This window comes from Oncorhynchus keta, unplaced genomic scaffold, assembly GCF_023373465.1.
Source record: "Oncorhynchus keta strain PuntledgeMale-10-30-2019 unplaced genomic scaffold, Oket_V2 Un_contig_2618_pilon_pilon, whole genome shotgun sequence".
In the NCBI taxonomy this organism is placed as follows: Eukaryota; Metazoa; Chordata; class Actinopteri; order Salmoniformes; family Salmonidae; genus Oncorhynchus; species Oncorhynchus keta.
In genome coordinates this window covers 52,859-79,359 of record NW_026284834.1, presented here as the reverse complement: position 1 = coordinate 79,359, position 26,501 = coordinate 52,859, and the positions used below count along the sequence as shown (strand labels likewise).

Here is a 26,501-nt window from a genome sequence, read left to right as displayed (position 1 = left end):
AATCTCACCTTTATCTGAACCCTCCACACCACAACCTGTTACTGGCTATCCTACCTAGTAACAGTACAGACCAATCAAAAATAACCTAAGGCACCTGGCCCACACATGCACACACCAGAGAGGTAGCACTCCTCACAACTTTACAGGGAGACCACCGGACAGGCAGCATTTCGCTCCACACACCTAACCAGGACTACATTCAAGGCAAGTAAATGACACAGTACACCCTACTGTACATGTAGATATATATACATACATTTTTACTACTTTTTGCACCTTTTATTTCAATTTTATTTATATATTCTCCTCCCTGCTCCCTGATCAAGCCGAGTAAGGCAGAAACGCGTCGTGGCTGGGACTCCTCTAGATCTGTAGTGTTGCTGTAAGGAAGGCAGGTTCCACACAGACGTCGGAGGAGTCTCCTTTTGGCTACTATTTTATTTGTACATTTTTCTTTCCTTAATTGGATTTTTACACAGCTCTCATATATATGCACACACTAGGATGTAGTGGAGTGTGACGTTGTATGTTATCCCTCACACCACTTGTGGGGATGTATGTGTATGCTTTTGTATATGTAAAAACTATGTGTATAGGCACATCCCCTTTTATGTTCATGTGTGTATGCATGTGTATCCCCACCCCATCCTTGGTCCCAACCCTACTGACGGAGAGACACTAACACTCAGCCATCGCACCACAGGGCCTTTTTACCAGTAGGCTACCCTAAAAATAGATTGGTGGCCATTAAACATAGATCTTTAATAGCATTTCAGAGTTACCGTGACCACGGACTCTTAAAAATGTACTTTATATTTATCCTAAATGATCTCTTGGATCCTGTACCAATAATCACTAGGGAACCAATTTATATTTAACAAAACATTTCATTTTCTTCTCTTGGGGTTACCTTGACCATGGACCCTTGACCAATAGGTTACAATTTAACCCTAACCCTAACCCTAAAATAAATAAATAATAATAAATAAATAACATAGATACTCGGGGTTACCATGACCATGGGCCTTGATGAAAAGAAACAATAAACTGGATTCGACTAGACATGGGCTGATTCAGAGTTAAGATCCTGGAAGGGAATAACCCCTGAATTACACAACATGATTGAAAACATCCAGGACCTAAAGACTGACGAACACGGAAGTAAATACATAGACAACATGGAGTTAAGAGAAAATGATCCGATGGGGAGTAAACTCCTAGGTTGCACTATGCTTTCCACATCCGTTGACATAGCGGACCTAGACATCATGACCATACCACTCGACATGGACACATGGCAACCAACCGAGGACCAAACCTGCATAAGGTGCGCAACTCAAGGGTTTTGCCTGATCCTACGTTGAGTTGACAGACCTACCTAAACCTAATCTTAACATTTCTAAAAAACTATACCTTACCCTAACCCTAACCATCCTAAAATCCATACAGAACCTTAACCCTCACCCTAACCCTAAACCCTTACCCTAACCCTAACCCTAACCCTAACCTTAACCTAAATATTAAAATACTATACCTTACCCTAACCTCAATCCTAACCTTAACCATTCTACCAACTATACCTAACCCTAACCCCTACCCTACGGACAGACAACTTTTTAACCCAACCAATGGGTTAATCTACAAGTGGGCAACCATGGGGCCTACAACTTTGGCCGGCCGCGCCCGGACCCCTCCGGCCTACGCGCACATGAGTGGAGTGCACCCCCCCCCCCTTCCCCCCTCCGGTTTCCACGTGTCAGAGATGGAAGTGGATCAACCAACTCAAAACTAGAAACCTAACCCTAACCCCTAACCCTAACACTAACCCTAACCCTAACCTTAACCCTACGGATGGACTGTTTTATTCCCAACCAACGTACCCCAGGGAATTTCTACAATTGGGCAACCATGGGGTCTACAACTTTGGCCTGGTGCACCCCTGGCTCGCGCGTCAATGCTGTGGAGTGCACCCATTCCGCTTCCCCCCCTTCGGCTTCCACGCATCAGAGATGGAAGTGGATCAACAGACTCAAAACTAGGAACCAGAAACAAACCCTAACCCTAACCCTTAACCCCTAACCCTAACCCCTAACCCCAACCCTAACCCCCAACCCTAACCCCAACCCTATAACCCTAACAAACAAAAACCTAACCCTATTCGGTATTAAGAATTTGTCCCCAACCTAACCCTAACCCTACCCCCCCTAACCCTAACTCCAATCCAAACCCTAACCCCTAACCGCTAAACCTAACTCCCCCATTATGCAAGCGAAGTACAACCCTCCCCCCGCTCTCTGAATTTGCTTGAAGGTATCAGATCGACCTTGTGGATTCCTTAAAAAAAAAAAATAACCCTAACCCCAACCCCCTAACCCTACCCCAAACTCTAACCCTTAACCTCTTTGGGCTAGGGGGCAGTAACTGCCTGTTACTCAGGCCCAGAAGCTAGGATATGCATATAATTGGTAGAATTGGATAGAAAACACTAAAGATTCTAAAACTGTTCAAATAATGTCTGTAAGTATAACAGAGCTGATATGGCAGGTGAAACCCCGAGGACAAACCATCCCCCAAAAAATAAAATTCAGCCTACCACTGTTTCCAAAAGCTTTCATGTTTATTATGAGGATAAAAGAAGAAGAGGGGGAGGAATAGGGAGTGAGACAGAGAGGGAAGCCGTCACAGCAGAGTAGAGTGGAGTCTGTGCGTAAGTAACACTGCACCTCCCTCTCTATACACATTCACATTGACTGGAAACCCTTTCAGAAGCTACACTACTATACACGAAGCCTCCCTCCCTGTAACCCTAACACTTCAGAGGCTGCAGTACACAGAGCTGCGTCACATAACTATGATGGGGGAGGGGGACAGCAAACCAGAATACATATTACAGAGAGGAATAGAGATAGAGCGGCAGAGAGAGAGAAGGGGGTAAGGAGAGAGATTGAGAGAGAAGGAGAATTTAAACTAATTGAGAGAGAGGGCGAGGGGAAAGACAACCACCATACATACTACAGAGAGGAAGAGAGATAGAGGGGAGAGAGATAGAATTGAATACAATTGAGAGAGGGGGAGGGGGACAACCAACCACCATATATACTACATCGAGGAGAGATAGAGCAGCAGAGAGAGAGAAAGGAGGAGAGATTGAGAGAGAGTGAGAGAGCGAGAGGTGGTGAAGGAGAAAGAGGTGGAGGAGAGAAATTGAGAAAGAGAGAGAGATATAGGTGGTGGAGGAGAGAGCGAGAGGTGCAGGAGAGGCAGAGAGAGAGAGAGAGGTGCAGGAGAGAGGTGGAGGAGAGGCAGAGAGAGAGAGGCAGAGAGAGAGAGAGAGAGAGAGAGAGAGAGAGAGAGGGAGAGGAGAGAGCAGAGCTACAGAGAGAGAGAGAGAAGCAGAAAGAGGACGAGAGGCAGAGTGAAATCCTCTCTTGCAGGCATTCAGGTTTCTGTCGCAGATGGGGACAGGCAGAGTAGCAGGATACCACCAGTACCTTATCGAGGGACAGCATCACCACATACACATCCTGCACACACAAAAACACACCACAACACTCCATAGGAGAAGCTGGTGAAGCTCGGAGGGGGAAACAAGCATCTCTTCTCTGTGGTGTGGAGAGCTAGAAGACTGGTCTAGAGCCTCTGCTACACCACCACACCGTGCAGGAGCCTCATCCAGCTCCCCAGGATCCTCTAGCAGCAACAACCCTCATACATAGCTCTACTTCGATAGTACAGCTTTCTCCATCCGACCATCCGATAGCTCTCCACTCCACCTCTAAAGCTCTCTCCATCCGACGAGCTCTCTCTCTGAAATTTCTCTGTCAGCTCTCTCTCAACCGCTACCATGAATTTCCTGCGTCGCCGGTTGTCTGACAGCAGCTTTATAGCTAATCTTCCTAACGGCTACATGACAGACCTCCAGAGATCTGACCCTCCACCGCCTCCCCCCTCTACAGCCACCCCAGGAGTCCCAGCCACATCCCCAGGACAAGTTCCAGCACCAGCCCCCAACGCTGCCCCCCCAGCTCCAGAGTGTGGGCCCCAGCCTGTCCAGGCTGCCCCATCCCCGGCCCCTTCTTCAGGCTCTGGGTTCTTCAGCTCCCTGACCTCCCTGAGTTCCATCACTAATGTGGTAAAACAAACAGCAGTGTCAGCTGGCTTGGTGGATCAGAACCCAGCACCCGGGCCTGGTCATGTCTCCATGAGATTTAAGATACTGCTGGTCATCGACGAGCAGCAGTACGTGTGGTGAGTGGACACCTGGACGGCATGACTCAACAAATCAGCTCATCCTGTTGGCTATATGAGAACAGTCAGGGTGGATTCCAATAGGGCAGTAGGAACCTCCACAGGGCTTAGGGCATAGGGATAACCGAGCGTCTGCTAAATGACTTAAATGTAAAAATGTAATAACCTTATGGATCAGAATACACACTCAGATTGATGTTGGAGTTGGGTTTGTTGTCATAACTGTCTTAATGTAAGTTGCTCTGAATTAGAGTGTGCTAAATGTCTGAAATGGAAATGTAATGTCAGTTCTCATTGGTGAGCTGCAGGATCAGGTTGGATTGATTTAGGATTAGGTTGGACAACAGTAAAATATGACTGCACAAGATGCATCTGAGGTGTGTGAGCACTGAGCATTGACAATGATATTCTATTACATGCATACATCCTATTTACTTCTCCCTTTTCCCATATTGAAATCAGTGTTTGAAGCTTGATAGTCAGATGGTTATACTATTTCAACACACAGCTACCACTCTATTCCCCGGGAATCAACAGCCCCCTGCTAGCTCTGGGCTAAGAGGGATGTTAAGGATAGAGACATGTTATGTTATAGAGAGGATAGTGACAGTGACATGTTATAAAGAGGACAGAGAGATGTTATGAAGAGGATAGAGAGATGTTCTGTTAAAGAGCATAAAGAGATGTTCTGTTTTAAAGAGGACAGAGAGATGTTATGTTAAAGAGTATAGAGAGATGCTGTGTGATATAGAGCATAGAGAGATGCTGTGTGATGAAGAGGATAGAGACAAGTTATGTAATAAAGAGCATAGAGCGATACTATATTATAAAGAGGATAGAGAGATGCTATATTATAAAGAGCATAGAGAGATGCTATATTATAAAGAGGATAGAGACAAGTTATGTAATACAGAGCATAGAGCGATACTATATTATAAAGAGGATAGAGAGATGCTATATTATAAAGAGCATAGAGAGATGCTATATTATAAAGAGCATAGAGAGATGCTATTTTATAAAGAGCATAGAGACCAGTTATGTAATAAAGAGCATAGAGCTATATTATAAAGATACTATATTATAAAGAGCATAGAGCGATACTATATTATAAAGAGGATAGAGATGCTATATTATAAAGAGGATAGAGATGCTATATTATAAAGAGGATAGAGAGATGCTATATTATAACGAGGATAGAGACATGCTGTGTTATAAAGATTATAGAGACATGCTGTCTTATAAAGAGGATAGAGAGATTTAATGTTATAAAGAGGATAGAGAGATTTAATGTTATAAAGAGGATAGAGAGATGTTATATTATGAGGAGGATAGAGAGATATACTGTTATACAGAGGATGCGTGGAGTGGTTGAAAAACGAGTTTGAATGACTCCAACCTAAGTATATGTAAACTTCCAACTTCAACTGTATATGATATGGTCATTATTTGAACTACCTAGCCAGCTAATTTAGCATTAGCTAGATAGCTTACAAGCTAGATACGAATCAAAACTTTGTTTCAAAAGTTGCTTTTAATTTTCTGGTTTGCTTGATTGACATATATTAAATACATTTTTAAACATATAGGTTTATTGGTGTTTAAACACACCAGTTATGCCATTTTGTACCACCAGGCTGCTGATGTCATGCAGCCTGTCCTTTTTGTGTTTATGATTTTTCATAACAACAAGTTTGATGTGGGACAACAATAGAATGTTAATGATGTCACTGCGACAACTGTATACAGACATCTCAATGGACGTAGCATAAACTAGTCTATAGTGTCGAAATCTTTGGTTGTTTAGTACACTACTGTACTCACTCTGTTTAGCAAAGGCCTCCTGTGAATCCTTAAGAGGGTGTTAACGATACTGAATAATTGTAGACAACGAAGAGCTCTCCACTAGGTGTACCAAATTATTCAAGAGACATTTTCTCAAAAGTAGAATTACAGGTTTATCAACTTTCAAAGCAGAATGACTTTCCAATTGTTCCTCAACTGCAGTAAATGACATACTATTTTCTAGCTCTGAGTCTCTACTTTTATCCAACGTAAAGAAAAGTACAAAAAAATACATAAGACCGAATCGAGCAGGTCGGTCACATATTGGAGCTTATTCATAGTGTTGAGGCATCCATTGTGAAAAACTGCAACTTGTAGGGATTTGGAATCTTCAACCCTAATTGGAGATCTCTATGACTTCTGTCAGCCTCCATATGTTGGCAACTGCGGAATCGATCTCTTGGTTGGTGTATTGCTCTGTACTGCCTTCAATAGTATGTTCAAAGACACGTGCAAAGAACCTGTAGTGTAGTGGGTCACCCTTAAACACTAAGAGGAACATTCACCAAGGTATTCTCAGGCCTTCCCATTGCAATCAGGTAATCGTTCAATCATCATCTGATTCACGTCATGTAACAAAGTGGAACACAGTCATATTGCATGCTGAAACACAGTGATATGTCACATCATGTAACAAAGTGGAACACAGTCATATTGCATGCTGAAACACAATGATATGTCACATCATGTTACACCAACCTGATCTCTTAGTTTTATTTTGGAATTTGCAGTATTATGAATGAATGCCATATTATTTTTGATGCAATAATGCCATGTGGTTAGAGGGATAATTCCGACACATTATGCTACACAGTGGAACACAGTAATATGTCACATTATGTTACACCGTGAAACACAGTAATATGTCACATTATGTTACACAGTGGAACACAGTAATATGTCACATTATGTTACACAGTGGAACACAGTAATATGTCACATTATGTTACACAGTGGAACACAGTAATATGTCACATTATGTTACACCGTGAAACAGAGATGTCACATTATGTTACACAGTGAAACAGAGATGTCACATTATGCTACACAGTGAACACAGTAATATGTCACATTATGTTACACCGTGAAACAGAGATGTCACATTATGCTACACAGTGAACACAGTAATATGTCACATTATGTTACACCATGAAACAGAGATGTCACATTATGCTACACAGTGGAACACAGTAATATGTCACATTATGTTACACCGTGAAACAGAGATGTCACATTATGTTACACAGTGAAACAGAGATGTCACATTATGTTACACAGTGAAACAGAGATTTCACATTATGTTACACAGTGAAACAGAGATGTCATATTATGTTACACCATGAAACAGAGATGTCACATTATGTTACACCGTGAAACAGAGATGTCACATTATGTTACACAGTGGAACACAGTAATATGTCACATTATGTTACACCATGAAACAGAGATGTCACATTATGTTACACCGTGAAACAGAGTTGTCACATTATGCTACACAGTGGAACACAGTAATATGTCACATTATGTTACACAGTGAAACAGAGATGTCACATTATGTTACACTGTGAAACAGAGATGTCACATTATGTTACACAGTGAAACAGAGATGTCACATTATGTTACACAGTGAAACAGAGATGTCACATTATGTTACACCATGAAACAGAGATGTCACATTATGTTACACCGTGAAACAGAGATGTCACATTATGTTACACCGTGAAACAGAGATGTCACATTATGTTACACAGTGAAACAGAGATGTCACATTATGTTACACTGTGAAACAGAGATGTCACATTATGTTACACCGTGAAACAGAGATGTCACATTATGTTACACCATGAAACAGAGATGTCACATTATGTTACACCGTGAAACAGAGATGTCACATTATGTTACACAGTGGAACACAGTAAGATGTCACATTATGTTACACCATGAAACAGAGATGTCACATTATGTTACACCGTGAAACAGAGATGTCACATTATGTTACACCATGAAACAGAGATGTCACATTATGTTACACAATGGAACACAGTAATATGTCACATTATGTTACACCGTGAAACAGAGATGTCACATTATGTTACACCGTGAAACAGAGATGTCACATTATGTTACACAGTGGAACACAGTAATATGTCACATTATGTTACACCGTGAAACAGAGATGTCACATTATGTTACACCGTGAAACAGAGATGTCACATTATGTTACACCGTGAAACAGAGATGTCACATTATGTTACACAGTGGAACACAGTAATATGTCACATTATGTTACACCGTGAAACAGAGATGTCACATTATGTTACACCGTGAAACAGAGATGTCACATTATGTTACACCATGAAACAGAGATGTCACATTATGTTACACAATGGAACACAGTAATATGTCACATTATGTTACACCGTGAAACAGAGATGTCACATTATGTTACACCGTGAAACAGAGATGTCACATTATGTTACACAATGGAACACAGTAATATGTCACATTATGTTACACCGTGAAACAGAGATGTCACATTATGCTACACAGTGGAACACAGTAATATGTCACATTATGTTACACCGTGAAACAGAGATGTCACATTATGTTACACCGTGAAACAGAGATGTCACATTATGTTACACCGTGAAACAGAGATGTCACATTATGTTACACAGTGAAACAGAGATGTCACATTATGTTACACTGTGAAACAGAGATGTCACATTATGCTACACCGTGAAACAGAGATGTCACATTATGTTACACCATGAAACAGAGATGTCACATTATGTTACACAGTGGAACACAGTAATATGTCACATTATGTTACACTGTGAAACAGAGATGTCACATTATGTTACACAGTGGAACACAGTAATATGTCACATTATGTTACACAGTGAAACAGAGATGTCACATTATGTTACACCGTGAAACAGAGATGTCACATTATGTTACACAGTGGAACACAGTAATATGTCACATTATGTTACACAGTGAAACAGAGATGTCACATTATGTTACACAGTGAAACAGAGATGTCACATTATGTTACACCATGAAACAGAGATGTCACATTATGTTACACCGTGAAACAGAGATGTCACATTATGTTACACAGTGAAACAGAGATGTCACATTATGTTACACAGTGGAACAGAGATGTCACATTATGTTACACCGTGAAACAGAGATGTCACATTATGTTACACAGTGGAACACAGTAATATGTCACATTATGTTACACCGTGAAACAGAGATGTCACATTATGTTACACCGTGAAACAGAGATGTCACATTATGTTACACTGTGAAACAGAGATGTCACATTATGCTACACCGTGAAACAGAGATGTCACATTATGTTACACCATGAAACAGAGATGTCACATTATGCTACACCGTGAAACAGAGATGTCACATTATGTTACACCATGAAACAGAGATGTCACATTATGCTACACAGTGGAACACAGTAATATGTCACATTATGTTACACCGTGAAACAGAGATGTCACATTATGTTACACTGTGAAACAGAGATGTCACATTATGCTACACCGTGAAACAGAGATGTCACATTATGTTACACAGTGGAACACAGTAATATGTCACATTATGTTACACAGTGAAACAGAGATGTCACATTATCTTACACAGTGAAACAGAGATGTCACATTATGTTACACCATGAAACAGAGATGTCACATTATGTTACACAGTGAAACAGAGATGTCACATTATCTTACACAGTGAAACAGAGATGTCACATTATGTTACACCATGAAACAGAGATGTCACATTATGTTACACCGTGAAACAGAGATGTCACATTATGTTACACAGTGGAACACAGTAATATGTCACATTATGTTACACAGTGAAACAGAGATGTCACATTATGTTACACTGTGAAACAGAGATGTCACATTATGTTACACCGTGAAACAGAGATGTCACATTATGTTACACAGTGAAACAGAGATGTCACATTATGCTACACAGTGGAACACAGTAATATGTCACATTATGTTACACCGTGAAACAGAGATGTCACATTATGTTACACCGTGAAACAGAGATGTCACATTATGTTACACTGTGAAACAGAGATGTCACATTATGTTACACTGTGAAACAGAGATGTCACATTATGTTACACAGTGGAACACAGTAATATGTCACATTATGTTACACCGTGAAACAGAGATGTCACATTATGTTACACTGTGAAACAGAGATGTCACATTATGTTACACTGTGAAACAGAGATGTCACATTATGTTACACCGTGAAACACAGTGATGTCACATTATGCTACACTGTGAAACAGAGATGTCACATTATGTTACACTGTGAAACAGAGATGTCACATTATGTTACACAGTGGAACACAGTAATATGTCACATTATGTTACACCGTGAAACAGAGATGTCACATTATGTTACACCGTGAAACACAGTGATATGTGACATCATGTACCAGCTCTGTGTCCCTGTTGTTTTTTCAGATCCCTCTCAAATATAAAACCATCCCTGAGTTTCATATGAAATGACAGGAATCTATTTTAGGTATTAAAGAACGCTGATTAACCGGTGGACACAACACAATTTGGCTCTGAGCTGCAAGACCTGCTGGGTAAATAATCACATTTCCTCCTGCTAGTGAGACAAAGCGGAGAGAGAGTACTCAGTGCTCTGTTCTACCTTGCTCTGTAATGACATTGACTCTCAGTACACACACACACACACACACATACACACTGAACAGACGCTGATGGGAAGTGAAAAGAGGCCGTGGGGTTCCACACTCTGTTCTGTTGCCCGGGAAACGGCTGCCTGACGCCCAGAGTAGTGACACGTGCTGCATCAGTCTGAGACAACGTCACATGACCTCCTCAGGGCTACTCTACTCCAATCCACTGCGCCATGATGTTATCAGAGAGTGAGAGAAAAAGGGTGAGGGAGCGAGAGAGACAGAGAGGTGGAGGGAGGGAGGGAGAGAGAGAGAAAGAAAGAAAGAAAGAAAGAAAGAAAGAAAGAAAGAAAGAAAGAAAGAAAGAAAGAAAGAAAGAAAGAGGGAGCGACACATTTGCTATAGAAATATTAGCATGCGTCATTCGAATATGAAATGGTTTTTGGAGTTCCCACTGTTATGTTTCCATCTGCACCGCCATCTTTTTGGATGAATGTGTAAAACGTAATGCACAACAGAATGTCAACTGCAATATTCAATGTTCCTCTCCACATCATGCTTTGGAGAAAACACATGTTATCGTCATTCTATGGTGAATAGTTCATAAATTAACATTACATTTCCATGCTTGGTATCAGGCAGAGAAGCCTCTACATGCAACAATTTCAAAGATTGTACTGTGTTACAGTTCATGGGTAGGCATTTTTTAAATTTGATTTAACCAGACAAGTCAGTTAAGAACAAATTCTTATTTTCAATGACGGCCTAGGAACAGTTGGCTAGCTGCCTGTTCAGGGGCAGAACGACAGATTTGTACCTTGTCAGCTCGGTGATTTGAACATGAAACCTTTCAGTTATTAGTCCAACTCTCTAACCACTAGGCTACCCTGCCGCCCCACATAAGCTACAGACAGTGTTATGAAATGTAATGTCAGGTAATATTTTTTATTGTATATAAATAACTGTCTTCATGTTGCTGGACCCCAGTAAAAGTAGCTGCTGCTGCCTTAGCAGAAGTTGACAGCAGAAATGTGTGAAGGTGAGAACAGAACTGTGTGAAGGTGACAGCAGAACTGTGTGAACATGTGAAGTAAGCAGCAGAACTGTATGAAGGTGTGAAGGTGACAGCAAAACTGTGTGAAGGTGACAGCAAAACTGTGTGAAGGTGGCAGCAGATCTGTGTGAAGGTCTGAAGTATACAGCAGAATTGTGTGAAAATGACAGCAGAAGTCTGTGAAGACGTAAACAGAACTGTGAAGATATGAAAGTAAAAACAGAACTGTGTAAAGGTGTGAAAGTTACAGCAGACCTGTGTGGGGGGGGGAAATTACTACAGAACTGTAAGATGGCGCCTGACCAGAAGGCAGACGTTTTACATGCCCCCAACTGATGTGTTTTTTTTATTGATCTGCCTTGTTTGTAGCTTATTTATTTACTTATTTTGTACATAATGTTGCCACTAGCATCTCTTATGACTGAAAATAACTTCTAGACATTAGGACTGCGATTCCTCACCACGGACTAGCAGAATCCTTTTTCTTCTTCCACGACAGTGACGAGCCCGAGGATATACGGTTCCCTCGGGAACAGGCCCGACCCCAGTGATCTGCATGAAGAGGAGGCAGAGAAAGAGAGGCCGGAGAGCGGGCTGCCTTCTGAGGAGTAGGAGGCGATCGAATAAATCCCCATTTCCCTCAATTCTGCTAGCAAACGTGCAATCTTTGGACAATGAAATCGACGACGTGGAAGATTAAACTACCAATGGGACATTTAAAACTAACATCTTATGCTTCACGGAGTCGTGGCTGAACGACGACAATATCAACATACAGCTGGCTGGTCATACGATGTACCGGCAGGATAGACAGCGGCGTCTGGTCAGACAAGGGGCGGCGGACTATGTATTTTTGTAAATAACAGCTGGTGCACTATATCTAAGGAAGTCTCGAGCTATTGCTCGCCTGAGGTAGAGTATATTATGATAATCTGTAGACCACACTACCTACCGAGAGAGTTCATCTGTATTCTTCTTATCTGTTTACATACCACCTCAGTCAGAGGTTGGCACTAAGATATCACTGAATGAGCTGTATTCTGCCATAAGCAAACAGTTAAATGGTCACCCAGAGGTGGCGCTCCTAGTAGCCGGGGACTTTAATGCAGGGAAACTTGAATTAGTTTGACCAAATTCCTATCAGCATGTTAAATGTGCCACCAGAGGAAAAATAAAACTCTGGACCACTTGTACTCCACACACAGAGACAAATACAAATCTCTCTCTCCATTTTACACATCTGACCATAATTCCATCCTCCTGATTCCTATTTACAAAAATTAAAGCAGGAAGCATCCGTGACTAGTTGAATAAAAAAGTGGTCAGATGAAGCAGATGCGAAGCTACAGGACTGTTTTGCTAGCACAGACCGGAACATGTTCCGGGATTCTTCCGATGGCATTGAGGAGTATGTCACATCTATCATTGGCTTCATCAATAAGTGCATCGATGATGTCATCCCCACAGTGACCGTACGTACATACCCCAACCAGAAGCGATGGATAACAGGCAGCATCCGCACTGAGCTAAAGGCTAGAGCTGCCGCTTTCAAGGAGTGGGACTCTAACCCGGGAGCTTATAAGAAATCCTGCTATGCCCTCAGACGAACCATCAAACAGGCAAAGCGTCAATAAAGGACCAAAATCGAGTCATACTACTACAATGGCTCTGACGCTCTTTGAATCTGACAGGTCATGCAAACCATTACAGACTACAAAGGGACGCACAGCCGAGAGCTGCCCTATGACACGAGCCTACAAGACGAGCTAAACTACTTCTATGCACCAGCTCTACCGGAAGATTGTGTGATCATGCTCTCCGCAGCCGATGTGAGTAAGACCTTTAGACAGGTCAACATTCACAAGGCCGCAGGGATAGACGGATTACCAGGACATATACTGCGAGCATGCGCTGACCAACTGGCAAGTGTCTTCACTGACATGTTCAACCTCTCCGAGTCTGTAATACCAGCATGTTTTAAGCAGACCACCATAGTGCCTGTGCCCAAGAACACTAAGGTAACCTGCATAAATGACTTCCGACCCGTAGCACTCACATCTGTAGCCATGAAGTGCTTTGAAAGGCTGGTCATGGCTCACAAGACCATGATCCCAGAAACCCTAGACCCACTCCAACTTGCATACCACCACAACAGATCCACAGATGATGCAATCTCTATTGCACTCAACACTGCCCTTTCCCACCTGGACAAAAGGAACACCTATGTGAGAATGCTATTCATTGACTACAGGTCAGCGTTCAACACCAAATCAAATCAAATGTATTTATATAGCCCTTCATACATCAGCTGATATCTCAAAGTGCTGTACAGAAACCCATCCAAAAACCTCAAACAGCAAGCAATGCAGGTGTAGAAGCACGGTGACTAGGAAAACCCCCCCTGAAAGGCCAAAACCTAGGAAGAAACCTAGAGAGGAACCAGGCTATGTGGGGTGGCTAGTCCTCTTCTGGCTGTGCCGAGTGGAGATTATAACAGAACATGGCCAAGATGTTCAAATGTTCATAAATGACCAGCATGGTCAAATAATAATAATCACAGGCAGAACAGTTGAAACTGGAGCAGCGGCACAGCCAGGTGGACTGGGGACAGCAAGGAGTCATCATGCCAGGTAGTCCTGAGGCATGGTCCTAGGGCTCATGTTCTCCGAGAGAGAGAGAGAAAGAAAGAGAGAAAGAGATAATTAGAGAGAGCACACTTAATTTCACACAGGACACCGGATAGGACAGGAGAAGTACTCCACATATAACAAACTGACCCTAGCCCCCAACACATAAACTACTGCAGCATAAATACTGGAGGAAGACCATGGTGCTCGCCTACGGAGCTGTGAGGGGAACGGCACCTCAGTACCTCCAGGCTCTGATCAGGCCCTACACCCAAACAAGGGCACTGCGTTCATCCACCTCTGGCCTGCTCGCCTCCCTACCACTGAGGAAGTACAGTTCCCGCTCAGCCCAGTCAAAACTGTTCGCTGCTCTGGCCCCCAATGGTGGAACAAACTCCCTCACGACGCCAGGACAGCGGAGTCAATCACCACCTTCCGGAGACACCTGAAACCCCACCTCTTTAAGGAATACCTAGGATAGGATAAAGTAATCCTTCTCACCCCACCCCCCCCCCCCCTTAAAAGATTTAGATGCACTATTGTAAAGTGGCTGTTCCACTGGATGTCATAAGGTGAATGCACCAATTTGTAAGTCGCTCTGGATAAGAGCGTCTGCTAAATGTAAATGTAAATGTAAACTACTGCAGCATAAATACTGGAGGCTGAGACAGGAGGGGTCAGGAGACACTGTTGCCCCGATGACACCCCCGGACAGGGCCAAACAGGAAGGATATAACCCCACTCACTTTGCCAAAGCACAGCCCCCACACCACTAGAGGGATATCTTCAACCACCAACTTACCATCCTGAGACAAGGCAGAGTATAGCCCACAAAGATCTCCGCCACGGCACAACCCAAGGGGGGGCGCCAACCCAGACAGGAAGATCACATCAGTGACTCAACCCACTCAAGTGACGCACCCTTCCTAGGGACTGTATGAAAGAGCCCTAGTAAGCCAGTGACTCAGCCCCTTTAATAGGGTTAGAGGCAGAGAATCCCAGTGGAAAGAGGGGAACCGGCCAGGCAGAGACAGCAAGGGCGGTTCGTTGCTCCAGAGCCTTTCCGTTCACCTTCACACTCCTGGGCCAGTCCATAGTGCCGTCAAAGCTCATTAATAATTTAAGGACCCTGGGACTAAACACCTCCCTCTGCAACTGGATCCTGGACTTCCTGAAGGGCCGCCCCCAGGTGGTAAGGGTAGGTAACAACACATCCGCCATGCTGATCCTCAACACAGAGGCCCCTCGAGGATGCATGCTCAGCCCCCTCCTGTACTCCCTGTTCGCTCATGACTGCATGACCAGGCATGACTCCAACACCATCCTTATTAAATTTGCCGTTGATACAACAGTGGTAGGCCTGATCGCCGACAACAACGAGACAGCCTATAGGGAGGAGGTCAGAGACCTGGCCGTGTGCAAGGACAACAACATCTTCCTCAACATGATCAAGACAAATTAGATGATTGTGGACTACAGGAAAAAGAGGACCCAGCACGCCCCCATTCTCATTAATGGGGCCGTAGTAGAGCAGGTTGAGAGCTTCAAGTTCCTTGGTGTCAACATCACCAACAAACTAACATGGTCCAAGCACACCAAGACAGTTGTGATGTGGGCACGACAAAACCTATTTAAGGGCCAGCCGTGCTGCCCTGTTCTGAGCCAATTGTAATTTTCCGAGGTCCCTCTTTGTGGCACCTAAACATAAGACTGAATAGTAGTCCAGGTGCAACAAAACTAAAGCCTGTGGAACCTGCCTTGTTGATGGTGTCGTTAAAAAGACAGAGCAGCGCTTAATTATTGGCAGACTTCTCCCCATCGTAGCTGCTGTTGTATCAACGTTTTTATTTATTTTTATTTTACCCCCTTTTTCTCCCCAATTTCGTAGTATCCAATTATTAGTAGTTACTATCTTGTCTCATCAGTAAAAATGAAATCAGACCTTGTTTTGCATGTACAAAAATCTACAGTTTATATAGGAGTGGTTAAAACATGCTAATAATGGTCCACTGAGTATATCAAAACAAGTTTGGTATAATTCCACTGGTATGCCATCCAGCCCTGGAGTTGGCTGTCTTTGTTAGGAAGAAATAGTCTTCACACAGTTCGCAATGAGCCAGGTCACACAGTTCGCAACGAGTCATGTTAGCAGGCAATATTAACTAAATATACAGGTGTAAAAATATATATGATTTTAAGAAAGGCATTGATGTTTATGGTTAGGTACACATGGAGCAACAACAGTCCTTTTTCGCAAATACGCACCGCATCGATTATATGCAACGCAGGACAAGATAGATAAACTAGTAATATCATCAACCATGTGTAGTTAACTAGTGAATATGATTGATTGATTGTTTTTTTATAAGATAAGTTTAATGCTAGCTAGCAACTTACCTTGGCTTCTTACTGCATTCATAACAGGCAGGCTGCTCGTGAGGTGCAATGTAAGGCAGGTGGTTATAGCATTGGACAAGTTAACTGTAAGGTTGCAAGATTGAATCCCCGAGCTGAAAAGGTAAAAATCTGTCATTCTGCCCCTGAACAAGGCAGTTGACCCATCGTTCCTAGGCCGTCATTGAAAATAAGGTGTTCTTAACTGACTTGGTTAAATAAAGGTTTAACAAATTAATTTTAAACAATTTAAACCCTAACCCTAACCCTAACCCTAAATCTAACCCTAACCCTAACCCTAAATCTAATTAATCGACCTCTAGTACAGATGTTCATTTTACATTATTAATTGGAAAAAAAACCATACATTTAGCTTCGGTTAGTGGAGATGGAGGAGACTGAAATTAAAACACATTCTTAAAGTACTTCCTCTGTGACTCCATCATTTGTAAGTTTCAATAAAAAAATGTTGGTACCATTTCCAAATTTGGGCATTTTTACCATATATACCTTCCAGTTTGATTTATTTTTTATAATATATAACACTGGATCTTTCTTGAATAAGTTCCTCCATTTATTTTAGTTTTCCTTTAAATCACTTAGTACCTCTATGGTACAGTTTATCTAACTGTACTGCTTCCTTTGTTAATATGGACTCTTTTGCTCTAAATTGATTTTGTTTTATAGATGAGTACTGAATTGCATGGCCTCTAAAGGCACATTTAAAAGTGTCCCATACAATAAGTGTATCTGCTGTACCTATGTTTTGTCGGAGAAAAATCAGTTATCAATTCTTCTATCCTAGTTATAAACAAGTTATCATCCAGTAGGCTGATTAAATTTCCAATATCCTCGCTCATGTGGAAATTCTGTATTTGCCAATTATGTGATGATCCGACCGCATTCTGTGCCCTATCAACACTATATTTTGTTGCCAGAGAGAATGACATAAGAAAGTAATCAAGATGACTAGCTTGATTAAGCCTCTGCCATATACAGTATATCTCACTAGGTCAGGGTATTTAAGCCTCCATATACCACTAATTCCAATATATCCACGACATTCATGATTTCCTTAAGTGCCTGTGGGTGATAGTTTGTAGTGTGATTACCTTTACGGTCCATAGAGGTATTTAAATCCATATTAAAATATCCCACCATAATAATAGAGTCTGGTGTTGCTTGTAGAGTTGATAAATGAGTTTCCTGTAAACAATAGATATTATATTCCTTCTCTTTTAGCCAGGTAAATACTGATCGACTTTTCTTATTATCTGCTAAGCCAGTATAATTATAACTGGCTATTCTTATTTCACCACTTAACATAATGAGACAAGATTCAATTCTGTTTATCAAAATATATGTTTGTAAATTAATTAACATTAAAAAGTGACATGATGATTGAGTGTCTATATAGCTGTACCATGAATATTTGCGTTTCCCTAAGTAACCTCCAATTTTCCCCACATTTTCACCTGTTAAAACCCCTCCTCATCCCGAGCTGGGTTTTCATCCCAATCCCCGGCAGAACACCCCTGACCCATCCTTCGAAAAGAGTATACAGTGCCACTCACAGAACAGAAACAGATAACCACCTAATGCGTAGTAGCCTTCCACAAACTTCCCACAATAAGTTGGGTAAATGTTGGCCCATTCCTCCTGACAGAGCTGGTGTAACTGAGTCGGGTTTGTAGACCTCCTTGCTCGCACACGCTTTTTCAGTTCTGCCCACACATTTTCTATAGGATTAAGGTCAGGGCTTTGTGATGGCCACTCCAATACCTTGACTTTGTTGTCCTTAAGCCATTTTGCCACAACTTTGGAAGTATGCTTGGGGTCATTGTTCATTTGGAAGACCCATTTGTGACCAAGCTTTAACTTCCTGACTGATGTCTTGAGATGTTGCTTCAATATATCCACATAATTTCCTCCCTCATGGTGCAATCTCTTTTGTGAAGTGCACCAGTCCCTCCTGCAGCAAAGCACCTCCACAACATGATGCTGCCACCCCGTGCTTCAAGGTTGGGATGGTGTTTTTCAGCTAGCAAGCCTCCCCTTTTTCCTACAAACATAACAATGGTCATTATGGCCAAACAGTTCTACTTTTGCTTCATCAGACCAGAGGGCATTTCTCCAAAAAGTACGATGTTTGTCCCCATGTGCAGTTGCAAACCGTAGTCTGGCTCTTTTTATGGAGGGTTTGAAGCAGTGGCTTCTTCCTTGCTGAGCGGCCTTTCAGGTTATGTCGATATAGGACTTGTTTTACTGTGGATACAGATACTTTTGAAACCTGTTTCCTCCAGCATCTTGACAAGGTCTTTTGCTGTTGTTCTGGGATTGATTTGCACTTTTCGCTCCAAAGTACGTTCATCTCTAGGAGACAGAACGTGTCTCACTCCTGAGCGGTATGACGGCTGTATGGTCCCATGGTGTTTATACTTGCGTACTATTGGTTGTACAGATGAATGTGTTACTTCCAGCTGTTTGTAAATTGCTCCCACAGAAGAACCAGACTTGTGGAGGTCTATAATTTTTTCTGAGGTCTTGGCTGATTTCTTTTGATTTTCCCATTATGTAAAGCAAAGAGGCACTGAGTTTGAAGGTGGGCCTTGAAATACATCCACAGGTACACCTCCAATTGACTCAAATTATGTCAATTGGCCTATCAGAAGCTTCTAAAGCCATGACATAATTTTCTGGAATTTTCCAAGCTGTTTAAAGGCACAGTCAACTGAGAGTATGTTAACTTCTGACCCACTGGAATTGTGATACAGTGAAATAATCTGTCTGTAAACAATTGATTGGAAAATGACTTTTGTCATGCACAAAGTAGATGTCCTAACCGACTTGCCAAAACTATAGTTTGTTAACAAGAAATGTGTAGAGTAGTTGAAAAATGAGTTTTAATCACTCCAACCTAAGTGTATGTAAACTTCCGACTTCAAGTGTGTGTGTATTATATATATATATATATTTTTAACCCTGTTTCATATTTTCTATAATTAGCTATTCATATTTGTAGTAATGTCAGCAATTTATGCAAATTTAATTTATGCATTACCAAAATTACATTAAGGCAAGCAATTATTATATGAGCAAACACTTATTGTGAATCATCCTATATTGTCCCTAACATCTTTTACTCCCTCTCAACAGTTGTGGGACACACACAACCATTTCCCCCACAACAACTATAGACTCAGATTCTCAACATTTGCACCAACTCAAGAAAGTTCTTTATTTACGAATGCATATACAGATGCAGCTGTATGAGAAGGCATGCAAAACTGATAAAAAAAAAGGGCAGAAATGAGGAGATTTCCTTTTTTCCCTTCACCTTTATTAACCAGGTAGGTAATGTGCATATATGATATGCAAATATGTACATATTCTTATTCATTATTTTACAATTGTGTGTATAAGGTAGTTGTTGTGAAATTATTAGATTACTTGTTAGATATTACTGCATGGTCGGAACTAGAAGCACAAGCATTTCGCTACACTCACATTAACATCTGCTAACCATATGCATGTGACCAATAAAATTTGATTTGATTTATTTAGAGATCCTGGGGTGTAAAAGAGCAAGAGTGTAAGTAATAATAAGGGGATGAGGTAGTTGGGTGTGCTATTCACAGATTGGCAGTGTACAGGTACTGTGATCGGTAAGCTGCTCAGACAGCTGATGCTTAAAGTCAGAGAGGGAGATATAAGACTCCAGCTTCATAGATTTTTGCAATTCGTTACAGTCAGTGGCAGCAGAGAACTGGAAGGAAAGGTGGCCAAAGTAAGAATTGGCTTTGGGGATGACCAGTGCAATATACCTGCTGAAGTGCGTGCTATGGGTGGGAGTTGCTATGGTGACCAGTGAGCTGAGATAAGGCAGGGCTTTACCTAGCAAAGACTTATAGATGGCCTGGAGCCTGTGTGTTTGGCGACGTATATCTAGTGAGGGCCAGCCAACGAGAGCATACAGTTCGCAATGGTGGGTAGTATATGGGGCTTGGGTGATACGGATGGCATTGTGATAGACTACATCCAATTTGCTGAGTAGAGTGTTGGGGGCTATTTTGTAAATGACATCGTCGAAGACAAGGATCGGTAGGATAGTCAGTTTTACGAGGGTATTTTTTTATTTTTTTATTTCACCTTTATTTAACCAGGTAGGCTAGTTGAGAACAAGTTCTCATTTGCAACTGCGACCTGGCCAAGATAAAGCATAGCAGTGTGAACAGACAACACAGAGTTACACATGGAGTAAACAATTAAAAAGTCAATAACACAGTAGAAAAAAGGGGAGTCTATATACAATGTGTGCAAAAGGCATGAGGAGGTAGGCGAATAATTACAATTTTGCAGATTAGCACTGGAGTGATAAATGATCAGATGGTCATGTACAGGTCATGTACATGTATATTGGTGTGCAAAAGAGCAGAAAAGTAAATAAATAAAAACAGTATAAAAACATGAGGTAGGAATGAGGTAGGTGAAAATGGGTGGGCTATTTACCAATAGACTATGTACAGCTGCAGCAATCGGTTAGCTGCTCAGATAGCTGATGTTTAAAGTTGGTGAGGGAGATAAGTCTCCAACTTCAGCGATTTTGCAGTTCGTTCCAGTCACAGGCAGCAGAGAACTGGAACGAAAGGCGGCCAAATGAGGTGTTGGCTTTAGGGATGATCAGTGAGATACACCTGCTGGAGCGCGTGCTATGGATGGGTGTTGCCATCGTGACCAGTGAACTGAGATAAGGCGGAGCTTTACCTAGCATGGACTTGTAGATGACCTGGAGCCAGTGGGTCTGGCGCCGAATATGTTGCGAGGGCCAGCCGACTAGAGCATACAAGTCGCAGTGGTGGGTGGTATAAGGTGCTTTAGTGACAAAACGGATGGCACTGTGATAGACTGCATCCAGTTTGTTGAGTAGAGTGTTGGAAGCCATTTTGTAGATGACATCGCCGAAGTCGAGGATCGGTAGGATAGTCAGTTTTACTAGGGTAAGCTTGGCGGCGTGAGTAGGCTTTGTTGCGGAATAGAAAGCCGATTCTTGATTTGATTTTCGATTGGAGATGTTTGATATGAGTCTGGAAGGAGAGTTTGCAGTCGAGCCAGACACCTAGGTACTTATAGATGTCCACATATTCAAGGTCGGAACCATCCAGGGTGGTGATGCTAGTCGGGCATGCGGGTGCAGGCAGCGATCGGTTGAAAAGCATGGATTTGGTTTTACTAGCGTTTAAGAGCAGTTGGAGGTCACGGAAGGAGTGTTGTATGGCATTGAAGCTCGTTTGGAGGTTAGATAGCACAGTGTCCAATGACGGGCCGAAAGTATATAGAATGGTGTCGTCTGCGTAGAGGTGGATCAGGGAATCGCCCGCAGCAAGAGCAACATCATTGATATATACAGAGAAAAGAGTCGGCCCGAGAATTGAACCCTGTGGCACCCCCATAGAGACTGCCAGAGGACCGGACAGCATGCCCTCCGATTTGACACACTGAACTCTGTCTGCAAAGTAATTGGTGAACCAGGCAAGGCAGTCATCCGAAAAACCGAGGCTACTGAATCTGCCGATAAGAATATGGTGATTGACAGAGTCGAAGGCCTTGGCAAGGTCGATGAAGACGGCTGCACAGTACTGTCTTTTATCGATGGCGGTTATGATATCGTTTAGTACCTTGAGTGTGGCTGAGGTGCACCCGTGACCGGCTCGGAAACCAGATTGCACAGCGGAGAAGGTACGGTGGGATTCGAGATGGTCAGTGACCTGTTTGTTGACTTGGCTTTCGAAGACCTTAGATAGGCACGGCAGGATGGATATAGGACTGTAACAGTTTGGGTCCAGGGTGTCTCCCCCTTTGAAGAGGGGATGACTGCGGCAGCTTTCAATCCTTGGGGATCTCAGACGATATGAAAGAGAGGTTGAACAGGCTGGTAATAGGGGTTGCGACAATGGCGGCGGATAGTTTCAGAAATAGAGGGTCCAGATTGTCAAGCCCAGCTGATTTGTACGGGTCCAGGTTTTGCAGCTCTTTCAGAACATCTGCTATCTGGATTTGGGTAAAGGAGAACCTGGAGAGGCTTGGGCGAGGAGCTGCGGGGGGTGGAGCTGTTGGCCGAGGTTGGAGTAGCCAGGCGGAAGGCATGGCCAGCCGTTGAGAAATGCTTATTGAAGTTTTCGATAATCATGGATTTATCGGTGGTGACCGTGTTACCTAGCCTCAGTGCAGTGGGCAGCTGGGAGGAGGTGCTCTTGTTCTCCATGGACTTCACAGTGTCCCAGAACTTTTTGGAGTTGGAGCTACAGGATGCAAACTTCTGCCTGAAGTAGCTGGCCTTAGCTTTCCTGACTGACTGCGTGTATTGGTTCCTGACTTCCCTGAACAGTTGCATATCACGGGGACTATTCAATGCTATTGCAGTCCGCCACAGGATGTTTTTGTGCTGGTCGAGGGCAGTCAGGTCTGGTGTGAACCAAGGGCTGTATCTGTTCTTGGTTCTGCATTTTTTGAACGGAGTATGCTTATCTAAAATGGTGAGGAAGTTACTTTTAAAGAATGACCAGGCTTCCTCAACTGACGGGATGAGGTCAATGTCCTTCCAGGATACCCGGGCCAGGTCGATTAGAAAGGCCTGCTCACAGAAGTGTTTTAGGGAGCGTTTGACAGTGATGAGGGGTGGTCGTTTGACTGTGGCTCCGTAGCGGATACAGGCAATGAGGCAGTGATCGCTGAGATCCTGGTTGAAGCCAGCGGAGGTGTATTTGGAGGGCCAGTTGGTCAGGATGACGTCTATGAGGGTACCCTTGTTTACGGAGTTAGGGTTGTACCTGGTGGGTTCCTTGATGATTTGTGTGAGATTGAGAGCATCTAGCTTAGATTGTAGGACTGCCGGGGTGTTAAGCATATCCCAGTTTAGGTCACCTAACAGAACAAACTCTGAAGCTAGATGGGGGGCGATCAATTCACAAATGGTGTGCAGGGCACAGCTGGGAGCTGAGGGGGGTCGGTAGCAGGCGGCAACAGTGAGAGACTTATTTCTAAAGAGAGTAATTTTCAAAATTAGTAGTTCGAACTGTTTGGGTATGGACCTGGAAAGTATGACATTACTTTGCAGGCTATCTCTGCAGTAGACTGCAACTCCTCCCCCTTTGGCAGTTCTATCTTGACTGAAGATGTTATAGTTGGGTATGGAAATCTCTGAATTTTTGGTGGCCTTCCTGAGCCAGGATTCAGACACGGCAAGGACATCAGGGTTAGCAGAGTGTGCTAAAGCAGTGAGTAAAACAAACTTAGGGCGGAGGCTTCTGATGTTGACATGCATGAAACCAAGGCTTTTTCGATCACAGAAGTCAACAAATGAGGGTGCCTGGGGACATGCAGGGCCTGGGTTTACCTCCACATCACCCGCGGAGCAGAGAAGGAGTAGTATGAGGGTGCGGCTGAAGGCTATCAAAACTGGTCGCCTAGAGCGTTGGGGACAGAGAATAAGAGGAGCAGGTTTCTGGGCATGGTAGAATATATTCAGGGCATAATGCGCAGACAGAGGTATGGTGGGGTGCGGGTACAGCGGAGGTAAGCCCAGGCACTGGGTGATGATGAGAGAGGTTGTATCTCTGGACATGCTGGTTGTAATGGGTGAGGTCACCGCATGTGTGGGAGGTGGGACAAAGGAGGTAACAGGGGTATGAAGAGTGGAACTAGGGGCTCCATTGTGAACTAAAACAATGATCACTAACCTGAACAACAGTATACAAGGCATATTGACATTTGAGAGAGACATACAGCGAGGCATACAGTAATCACAGGTGTTGAATTGGGAAAGCTAGCTAAAACAGTAGGTGAGACAGCAACAGCTAGTCAGCTAGCTCAACAAACAGCAGGTAAAATGGCGTTGACTAGGCAACGGGGCCGACAGATAAAACAAACAAGCAGAATGGAGTACCGTGATTAATGGACAGTCCAGCGTGCATCAGCTATGTAGCCAAGAGATCAGTGTCCAGGGGGCAGTGGTGGATGGGCAGGGAAGCTGGACTGGCGAGTGTTATCCAGGTTAAAAAAACTAACAATGACTAAATAGCTTGTAGCTAGTTAGCTGGTTAGCGTCTGGAGGTTCTTGAGTGTGTTCTAAAAAATTACAAATAATAGCGTTTCCGGATCACAATGGGTGAGGCAGGTTTCCGGAAGGTATAAACAATTTAAAAATCAAAAAGAGATAGAAAGTATATGGGTCCAGAGAGTGTTTGGGACTCGGCGATTCAGACGGTTAGCAGGCCTGTGCTAACAAGCTAACAGTTCGTAGGCCCGGGCTAGACAGGGTAGCAGGGGTGTGCTACAGGTGCTCTGGCCGGGCTAGCTTCAAGCTAAGTGGGTGGAAACGCTAGCCAGGGGTAATCATCCGGGGTTGCAGTTTAGCTCGATAGCTAGTTGTGAAGATCCAGCTAAAAAATGTTCCGTTTGCGGTGGGAATCCGGGGATGAAAAATAAATAGGTCTGTTATGCTCTGGTTAGAGTCGCGTTGTTCGAACTGGCGAGAGCTTTCCGCGCTAAAGGTTAGCTGATGACCGGTTAGCTGAAGACCGCTAGCATAGCTGGTGGATTAGCTAGCTAGCTTCAGTTGAGGGGTTCCGGTTCCGAAGTAAATATAAATACTTTAGGAAAAATAGCTACATTGGGTGAGGCGGGTTGCAGGAGAGTATTTGGAAGCTTAGGTTTAGCAAAATGTTTTTAAAGAGGTATGCGAAGAAAAATATGTAAAAAAATGAAAAAGAGGCGATATATACAGGGGACAGGACGACAGGACGACTTACTGCTACGCCATCTTGGAATTCATGATGTTTGGCTGCATGAGTGAAGGAGGCTTTGTTGCAAAATAGGAAGAGGATTTTAGATTTAATTTTGGATTGGAGATGCTTAATGTGAGTCTGGAAATAGAGTTTACAGTCTAACCAGACACCTACGTATTTGTACTTGTCCACATATTCTAGGTCAGAACCGTCCAGAGTAGTGATGCTAGTCGGGCGGGAGGTTGCTGGCAGCAATCGGTTGAAGAGCATGCACTTAGTTTTACTAGCATTTGAAAGCAGTTGGATGCCACGGAAGGAGTGTTGTATGTCGTTGAAGAACGTTTGGAGCACAGTGTCCAAAGAGGGGCCAGAAGTATACCAAATGGTGTCGTCTGTGTAGAGGTGGATCAGAGAATCACCACCAGCATGAGCGACTTCATTGATATATTAACCATGGTCACATCCTAGATGATGGTCAGATATACCCCCTTCCCCCTTCCCCTGAAACACCTTTAACATGGTCCCCCGTAGTGACCATATTCCCAAGCATCTCTGTGCAGTCAGACCTTTGATGTTGTGCCTCCAGGGTCACAATAACATGCACTCTCTCTGAATGTCCGAGTGTGACCCCCTCCCCATGGGTTACTGCAGCTAGTGTTGCCAGCACTGCCACTGCCTCAGTGGAGGCACCCCACCGGAATCCCCACCAGCTAGGTACAAGGCCGCCAAGGTTCTCATTAGCAGCTTTGAGAATGTCCTTGTATATTATGCTCTCCCTTTAGGGGGCTTTGGCTTTGCAGGACCAACTCTGCCAAGCAGGCTCAGAATCTTGAAGGGGCAGTGCTGCTCTAGGT

The 26,501-nt window shown here is 43.2% G+C and overlaps 1 protein-coding gene across 1 annotated transcript in view; it reads left to right on the top strand.

Annotated features, from left to right (window-relative positions):
• Nucleotides 1-3,366: 3,366 nt before the first annotated feature.
• The window catches only part of LOC118375891 (synapsin-2-like), a gene marked incomplete at its 3' end in the record, with an annotated part of 60,308 nt that continues 37,173 nt past the window's right edge, over nt 3,367-26,501 (top strand). Inside the window, exon 1 of the mRNA XM_052506386.1 lies at nt 3,367-4,248. Within this exon, the coding sequence (XP_052362346.1) occupies nt 3,845-4,248 (404 nt within the window). The remainder of the gene's footprint in view (nt 4,249-26,501) is intronic.